Raw genomic sequence first — 9,130 nt, forward strand, 5'->3', positions numbered from 1 at the left:
TTAGACGACCTCCAACGCCCGCAGCCAGCTACGCGTACAGTACCCGGGTCCGCGCTTGATTGTCGCCGTGGTCGCGCGTACCTTTCCTCTCCCCGAACCATGTGTCCGGCGCCGGCCCAGCGACAGGGCCTGCCAATCATTTGCCACCTTATTTGCGGTCAGAGGTACAGTGCCGTATCGAGCGATGCCCCCCGGCCGTCGCATGGCGGGAGGCGACTCTCGGTAGCGAAGAGTTAAGCCCCGGGGGCCACTGCAAGTTTCCAAGTCTGTCTGTGCCAGAAAAATCTGTTAGCAAGAGGGCAGAGGATCCTTTGCCCTACCATCCGAATGCATTAGGGGCTGAGCCTCGCGAGCTGGCGCCTGGACGGCGGCTTGGACGGTCCAGCTCCGCGTCGCGCCCCAGAGCAACGTAGCGTAGTGTTGGCAAAGCTGGCCGAGCATCTGAGCCTGAGCGAGCAATGACCTCAGTCTGACACGATGTATGGAGCCCCGGTGTCCTTTTTTATTCCAGCCAACCCGAGCGGAGGGAAATTGGCCATTGAACGGGGCCAGCTCGCTCCAGAGCAAAGACTTGAAACGAGGGTGACGATAATTTAGATCGACCAACAAGCAGCACGTTGTCGCTGAGGCGAAATTGAAGCCCGTGACCACTGCATTGCTTAGATAAGGCTCGCAGGGATGGGAGTTCCGGGGAGCAATCTAGCATGGAAGGCTCACCTCCAGCAATTGGAACTTGCCGTTGGGAATGGAGGTCTAGGGGAGAATGAGACATTCGTAGCTCTGGTTAGAATACCTGAAGCATCAGCTATACAACAACAGGAAGCGTGTAAATTGGGCCGCAAAATATTCAGAAACTGATGTCATGATTAGAGTGCCATCTCAAACAAATTGAAGATCGTTGTTGTTTCTTGTTGTTTCTCCTATTCGTCCCTTGCCCACAGCGTCGAAACTCATCGAGTTTGTTGGTCGCTCTTACTTCTTTTTTACCTAGACCCCGGAAGGCACAGACGAGCCCTCACCTGCCCGCTTACCGGTCTGTTGGATGTTTCAACAATTTCCCGCCCCAATATTCCCAGCCTCAGCCACATCCACCACGCATCATCAATGCCACAGTTCTCATATTGTCCCTTTCGTGGTACAACCTCTTGGCTCAGCATCTCAGATGAAGCCATTTGACCGTCCCCAGGCATTTCGATCCTTCTCGTCACCATCTGCCCTTACAAAGGATCGTATCCACCATGACTAGTGTTTTTACTTTTGTCCAACGCTCGCTCAGCTGCAACGCCCACACCTCAGTGTCGGCAGGGAATCCAGGTGTAGGCCAGTGAGCGGCTTGTTTGAGGTGCTGTTAGCCTCAACCCCAGTACGTGAACACGACAGAGAGCTGCCATAGCGCACGTTGCTGACTAGGGCACTCGTCGTGACCATCGTATCCACCGTCACGGGAGCCGGGTCATCTTCCTCACTTCTCCCCGGCAAGCCTTTGTTATTAACCCTGCCCTGCCCTCGCTAGAGGCCTGCACAGTCTCGTTCTCGAAAAGCAGGCGCCATCCGTATTCCTCTGGCCAAGGCTGAGGAACGAGGCTCCATGGCCATGGCCGCATTGGGCTTCATCTTGTCGAAAGTGCAGATTACGACATTGGAGGGTACCCAGATATTCGGTCAGGAGGGACAGGGTTTACTCGGATAGGGCACCGCACTCATGCACGACGGTAAATTTAGACACGATTCGGATCGCTCTCTCTTGCTGGGTCGCTCCAGTGACCCCAAGATGATGCCCTGCTGAGCGTTCATCACCGACCGATGAGCAAGACATATCCGACCACCAGAGTGACGTGGCAGCGTTCTCTCCGACCGTTACAGATCTCGAAACACGGCGCAGTCGTCCTCACCGACGATGCAGCATAGCATTGCCCGACCACCTGCCACGGGTGGAGAGTGGAATAGCCATCCTCCTCCTTCTCACCTGTCGGCTCCCACCTCGTCTTCCCCGTCCCTATCCTCATCGCGGTGCCCTCGGCTCCTTGGCCCAAAGGACAATCAAGGGGCGGCGTAATTATGACTCCCAGACGTGCCCAGACGCGAGGGGGTGGCCAGACGGGTCAGACGCCGGCCTAGAAAATCGTGTGGGGAAGAAGCCAATCGCGTCCTTGACCCAGGTGGACGGATTGAGAAGCGTCATGAGCCAAAAGTTTCTGACAGCAAAGTGCCCGAGACCTGTAGCCTCAGTGCCCCAGAATACCAGGTCCTGGGTCCCAGACGTCTATCCCACATTCCGCCATCTGTCGACATATCGCCAGCGCGCCATGTGATTTGACGGAGCACTCAATCTGTTGGACCCGACACATTTTGAAACAAACGCCTGGGACAGCCAACAACGGAATGAGATCATCATCTTGTCGATCCTCTGGCGCCGACTCCCGCCTTTCTTCCAGGGCCCCCAAGCAACGGACAGGGGGCCGAGGAGGGAACCCGGCCTTGTCGGAGTCTGCCTTGGGGTGTGCGCTTAGAAAAGGCTGGCCGCAGGCAGCCCCAGCTATCGCTATCTCGGCCGTAGAATACGGAGCACAGCACGCATGCCCGTCCGTACCTGGCCGGCCATCTTGGATGATGGACGCCCTCCCCCGCTTTCTCGTCACGAACATTCGGTGCAGCGACATGCTCTGCAGCCTTGTCAGGCATCCTCTGCCCCTGATGCGATGTTGTCGGTATTACGATAATCCTCTCCCATCTCCCGACCAGCCACAAGTGCCGCAAACGGTCTCTTGATCTGTGACATGGCGGCTGAGCTACCAAAGTCTGCTGGCCAAGTATGCTGGCGATGTGTTGTCGATCCCGCAGTGGTTCATTCGGCCGCGGATGCCGTTCTGCGGTCAATTGAAGCCGCTCCGTGCCTCATGGCCTCGGGAGTGCTCCAAGGTCCCATTGCGGGGTCCTGTGGGTGAGCCTGCGAACTACGGATTGTGTCTTTGTTCGTACACCGACATTTTACACGATCAGGCATCATATGGTCACGAGGAACAGATGGCTCCGGACCCTAAGCTGCAACAGAGCCAGAGACGCCAGCCATGGCGGCACGAGCATATCACATCCGGTGTGTTGGAAGTCGCTGTCGCTTACGCTGGTGATAGGGTACATGTTGATAGCCCTGGCGGCTCGCGCGACACGAGCTCCTGAGCACCCAAAAGCAAAGACGCTGTCGAATCCGAGCAGCTGGGCCAGCCATAGCCGCCAGGGAGGCTCTGATTTGCTGCCAAGGGAGCGAGGACTCGGAGCTGCGGTACGTGGGGGAGGGCGATGACGTCTTTGGCACTCTGTCTATCCAATCGGCTGAGACATCCAATAGTGCCGATGCCCGGCCCCTAGGGGATCTCAAGGGGCCCGTTGTGAGACATGGGGCCGCCGTCTCCTGGCACTTCTGATGAGGCCCTTGGGCCCTGAGCCCTTGAGCCCCTGGACCAGCGAGGCTTGTGAGTGTCTCGGCACGGCGAGTTACTGTGCAGGCTGCTGACCCTTCGTTCCATCTTCCATCAGCCTTGTGTGGTGTTTTAAGCATCAAGATAACCAGCACTGCCCCTCCCGATCGGATCACCCACACCTTACGGACAAAATTGACCCGAGTATGGCTCGATGCGCCGCGAAAATACGACATCACTGGACGCCCTCGCAAGCCTCACTCAATGGCAGCGGGAAACCAAACATGCCAACCAAGCAAACAAGATTGACGGAAAGAAGAGGGTGGCCGACAGGGTGACATGACGCGATTGACGGGTGACGTAGGAGATCTCACTTCTCAGATAGCGACGATGGAGGACGCGGGGGTGCAAAGCAGCATCTCAAAACAGTTGATCCCCTCCCTCCACCTGCATGCGAAAGTCACGCAGCGAGCTTGTTAGTGGTCGTGATGGCATTCTCGAAGCTCGTCAGGGACGTCGTGACCCGGCCGTTATTGGGGGGCATGCTACTGACTGACGTGGCTGTTCTAGCAGCAAACGGATCGTCCTGGTCAGATCAACCTCAAGGGGCAGGCACCATATCGCGTCCCCTCTGAAACAGAACCTCACAGCTTGACCCGTTGTAGCGGAAACAGCTCACAAGGTCCCTCCACGCGCGAGTGTCGTCTCTTCTTCTCCGTCACAAAAGAGGGGCAGCGTCTCGGCCGCGTCGGCCATTGCCCTAATAAGCGTTCCCCAAGCTGCGGCCCGGCCGGAGCCCTTACGTATCCTTCGAGGCGGCGGTATAGATGCAAAAGACGATGCCAAGAATGTTCCATGGATCCGACGTTCCGGATGAGGTTATCACGCGGTCGTCAGGGGGCACATTCTATCGTATTACCGCTCTTTGTCTGCTTCTTGCTCTCAGGATCGCCATCTCGGTTGCGGGATGGATTTCGTATTCAAAGGCCGTTTGTTTGTCGCGCTCGGTTTGCGGTCCTGCATGGCTGGCTCTACCTTCAGGGGCTAACCCACCTCAAGCTGGGCACTACGTCGTAGATGCCAAGCCGTAGGCCTGCCAAGCCGTCTTGGGACCACGCTTTGAGGCTAGCTACCCGTCATATTATGCCTCTCGGGCATTGGCACGGCCGGTTTGCCAGTGGCCCAAGATACGGTGCTTTCGCACACGACAAGAAAGAGGATGCCGACAATTCCGTTCCAAGACTTACACCCAACACGCCCTCAATTTCAACTAGTATACGATGGGCTGAGTCCACGTGCCCTCCCCCAAGCAGCACGCCAAGCAGATCGACCCCCTTGAGCGGCGGGAGCCAACCACAGCGAGCCAAGCCTCTGCGGCATGCAATCAGCGTCTGTGTCAAAGCCCAGACACCTGCTTGTCGCCTACGTCTGGCAGTTTCCTGCGTCACAGTCGGCTTGCTTTTCAACAAGGACTCAACGTGTCGTCCAATTTCGCCATGCAGCCTATCGCGTCATTCCAGGCGGGCACCTGATGTGCTGCAGCCATGCAATGCTATGCCAGCGAGAAGTGGCACAGCGTCAGACCCGTGAGATTGGCCCGCGTCAACTCGGGGTTTGCTTCTATCACACGAAGGCCCTTGTGAGCCACGCGAACTGTCCATCGAGACAAGACCCCGGTCGAGGCCGCAGCGGGCAGCAGCTCTCAGCAACCACTGGACCGCGCGAGGCGAGCTTTCGTTGCTCCCTTGGATCCGCCTCAGGTATGTATCGGCCTTTGAACGAGCAAGTTGTTGACCGCAATTTCGATTCTTACCCGAGAACGCGGACGGAGGAACTGGCTTGGCTCGATGACGCCCCAAGAAGTCCTTATTGCGCTTGCTATCTGAGGGACTATCTACCCTAGGACTGTACTCTCTCACAGAGCCGCAGCCGCACGTGGAGCAGGGACGAATGACCCAAGCTCGGCTCAGAACATAGTAGTCAACTCAATCTTATCCAGCTTATCTCGGCCCAGCGCTTCTATCTGAGGCAATATCACCCCCAAGTCGTGGTTCGAATCATCAGTTGCTCGTGCCATCAAGATAAATCGCGCCTCAATATCCTCCTTTCCACCTGCATCCCCCGCGCTGCGTTGCTTAAACAGCATGCGTTTTGGGTACCAGGAGGGGGCCGGCCTGCGCCTTGACACCTCCCGGTTCTCCCTATCGGGCAACTTCATCTGGCCACATCCTGGCATATAGGAGCCACACTGGAGGAGTCTGTGATGTGATACGCAAAATCATCCCGCGCTGACGGGCATATCATTTGGACTGATCCAGACCACACGGTGGGAGGTGCAGAATGATGCGCGGGAGTGCCCGTCCACTGCGCGCCTGCCGCTGCATCCCGCACATCTCCAAAGAACTTATGGATTGGATAGGATGGCGATACCCGTTTTGGGAGGACCATGCGAGTTACAGGTTAGAGGCGGCTGGCTGGTCCACGGTCAATCACAGCACCTGCCCTATCCTCAGAGCGGCATCACCCCGGCAGGCATTGCTATTTGACGACGACGATGCTTCAAAAGCGGCTGCGATCCGTTAACTCATCACGAGGAGTCAACAAGCGTCGGGGAACGCGGCCGGCAAACGGGCCGCTAACTAGATTATCGAGACAGCGCTCTGTTTATCTGCAACCCTCCTCAACAGTTCTCTCAAGTGCGCTCCGTGAACTTGACTCTGCGTTTTGGCAATATATTGCTCAGTCTCCACATTCTGTTGGTGTTGCTGGCCTCAATTGCTCTGTCTAGTCCAGAATCTAGGGCCATCTGACGCACGGGGCAAAGGCGGCATGTTGAGCTTCTCGGATGACTCGAGTCAAGTCCTAACCTCGTGGCCTCTTTACACGAAATGAGGGTTCGTATTTCCCGTTGCATGCATCCTTCTAACTGGGCATGTAGATGAGCTCAAGGTCGGGCGCGACGCAGGAGAGAGCGTGACTGCACCGTCGGGACTGCGATTCAAGCTGGCATCACTGCCGAGATTCATATGCCTATGAAAACGTTCCTGGTTCCCCGAGTCTCGAGAATGAGCCAGGATCATCTCAAGGGTCGACAGTCCCGAGGTGGTGGGAAGGAGGCAATATATCCGCAACACACACTTGGATCAGGTAGTGCAAGGGCTTACACAGACATCTACCTTAATGTGCAAAAAAACAGACCACAGGGAGGGCCGGCGCTGCCCCCTTTCAGCGGACAACCAACCGGACGCGCACCTATTTGCCGGTAGGCTCACCCGGCGCCCCAGGGAATTGCAAAGGGCGACATGACGGCCAACTTCAAAACACACCCCTTTGTGCCCTTGCTGAGAGCGGGGCGCTTGGACCTGCTGCACATCATTGATGCGAAGCAAAGCAAGGGGCCCTCCTGGCTGCCGTGGGGAAGTGCGAGGTAGAGTAGCAGCGTCGTCGGAATTTTGCAAGGTCGGATTCGAGCTGTTACGGTATGATTACACGACTCTTTCGAATCGAGGTTTCCGAAAGAGTAGCTCAGAGGAACCATGCTGACAACGTTTGCTAGCGGCTATGGAGGCCAGGCCAGGCCCAATTTCACGGGACCGATCCCCGGGGCATCAAAGCGTTGGTCTGGTTGGGCTGAGGCGCCAATGTTTGTTAGCGTCCGCGGCATTCAACGCGCTGGGAGATTGATGGCTCTCCTCTGCCGTGAACTTGTTGGGTTTCTGCCCTGCAATATCCATCTCATACACGCACGCACGCACACACGGACATGTCTTTTGCCTCAAAAACGCTGTACAACAGAACGAGGCAACGGCATGCTGTGACACGATGCACAGGAGCACGGCGCAATCACATCAACGCCAGATGATAAGACGTCCTATAGCATCATGGCGTCTGTACACCGCCGAGACATCCAGGTGACCGCCTCATCCGAGATGGACAAAGAATGCCGTCGACGCCATCTCCTATTCGCAAAGCGAAATCGAGCCGCCAAGAAGCCACATTGGGAGTGAGGGCACTTGCATCGGGCATCATGAGACTGGCCCTCATTTCGGAACGACACTCCTGAACAGCCTTCTGATGGCATCTCCTCTACCCAAGCCAGGTTAACACCCGTTGAGCCACATCGGGATGTGGAATCCGCTCCACATTGCACCAGGTGTCTCGTCTCTGGCCGTTTCGAAATCCCATGGATGAGACCCAGATTCGTACACTTGACTTTGGGACAAACCGTTGGCCTCGCTGGACCCCCTTGCCCTTCCCTGCCCTGTCCTGCCTGCTGCTTGCTTGTGCTTAATGCTTGCTGTTGGGTGTTGGGCCGAAAACCTTTTTCCAGATCATGATCCCTACCTCACATCCATCCACGCCGGGGAGCTGGTCTGCGACATGCTGTTGGCTTCGAGGCTCAGCCTTCTAGAATCCTTCTTGAAGGCCCATGGTTTCGGAACCCCTGAAGACGGTGGCGCTGGCATTTCATTGGCGTCGGTCGCTGGCGGTGAGCGCATGGCTATTCCAGGGATCGTCGATCATTCTCCGCAAGTAACGGACCTGGAACCTTGCCTGGAGCTGGCTGGCTTGCGTTGGCGGTTTGATTGTCCTGAATATTCGGGCGGCCCACCACAACCCTGGATGGAGATCCTGTCACGGTGGACATTTTTTTGGCACATCAACGCCAGCCTTGTTGTTGGTCTTGCGCGCACACCAGCCGCGCGCTGTGACTGAGCGGCAGACTGAGCGACGACATCTCGACTATGACAAGTCAATTTCACCGCGCGCATGTCACCATCGGGCTTATGCTAGCGCCCATGTCAGAGCAAGCGTTGACAAGGCAGACGACGTTACACTCTGTCGCCTTCAACTCGGGCGTTGAGCCGCATCCGCGACGAAATGACCTGTCTAAGACGAGACAACTCGACTCGACCTTGTTGAGAAACAACTTGACTCACCCTTATCTCTGCGTGCTGCCTGGACTAGGTGCGCATTCACTCGTCCAACTAAGTGGCTGGTTCCCCCAGAGATGCGTATAACCTTCACAGGGTTTGCCCTGCCCGCTCCAAGACAAGATATGGGAAACTTTACGGATGGCACCCGAAGAAATGGCACATTGGCCAGCACCAGGGCAATGACATCGCGATTGATTTGTTTCCCATGGAGAGCTCAAGTGGCACGACACAGCCCAGCTTTGCTTTGCTGGCAAATTCTTGCTCCACCATGGTCATCCAGTGATGCTTCCATGCTTCAGCCTTGTCGTTCTCACCGTGGATACACCTCGGTCTAGGCGCCAAGGATATCGTCAACCTCCCTTGGTACTCTGGTCAGCTGCACTGCATGCTACCTGCTGGCTGACAATTGCAACCTCGTCTCCTCTGCCCTGCGGCACAGGATGATCGACTTGCACCGCCTTTTCTTTTCGGCCGCCATCTTTCACCTCGGTTACTCGAGCGAGTTGACCCGGTGGTCTCAAAGGGCTGCTGGCAGAAGCGAGTGAGGCTTGCTGGCGTGAGGGAAACTCATCTGGCCAGTTGCAGAGGCTCTTTCGGATGACGGCTGCGCTATAAGTCGACAATTATGGTGGCTCGGGCCGGTCCCATGTGTCGCCTTGCAGGTTGACTGGTCATTTTTGGACGACATATGTAACCCTACAGCTCGACCTCCAGTTCGACTTGGAACGACTGGGCGTTTGTGCGCCCGGGGGCGCGTATGACCGTCCCTGGCGAGTC

At 56.7% G+C, this 9,130-nt stretch overlaps 1 protein-coding gene across 1 annotated transcript; it reads right to left on the reverse strand.

The window, feature by feature from the left end:
* NECHADRAFT_85081 (uncharacterized protein) lies at window positions 1-1,190 on the reverse strand (the record flags this gene model as incomplete). The annotated part of the gene is made up of 5 exons (XM_003050555.1): window positions 1-250; window positions 321-469; window positions 718-753; window positions 794-805; window positions 1,032-1,190. 5 exons carry the CDS (start codon window positions 1,188-1,190, stop codon window positions 1-3), a joined length of 606 nt encoding a protein of 201 aa, XP_003050601.1.
* Window positions 1,191-9,130: the final 7,940 nt, after the last annotated feature.

The sequence above is a fragment of the Fusarium vanettenii genome, assembly GCF_000151355.1.
Source record: "Fusarium vanettenii 77-13-4 chromosome 9 genomic scaffold NECHAsca_6_chr9_2_0, whole genome shotgun sequence".
Lineage (NCBI taxonomy): Eukaryota > Fungi > Ascomycota > Sordariomycetes > Hypocreales > Nectriaceae > Fusarium > Fusarium vanettenii.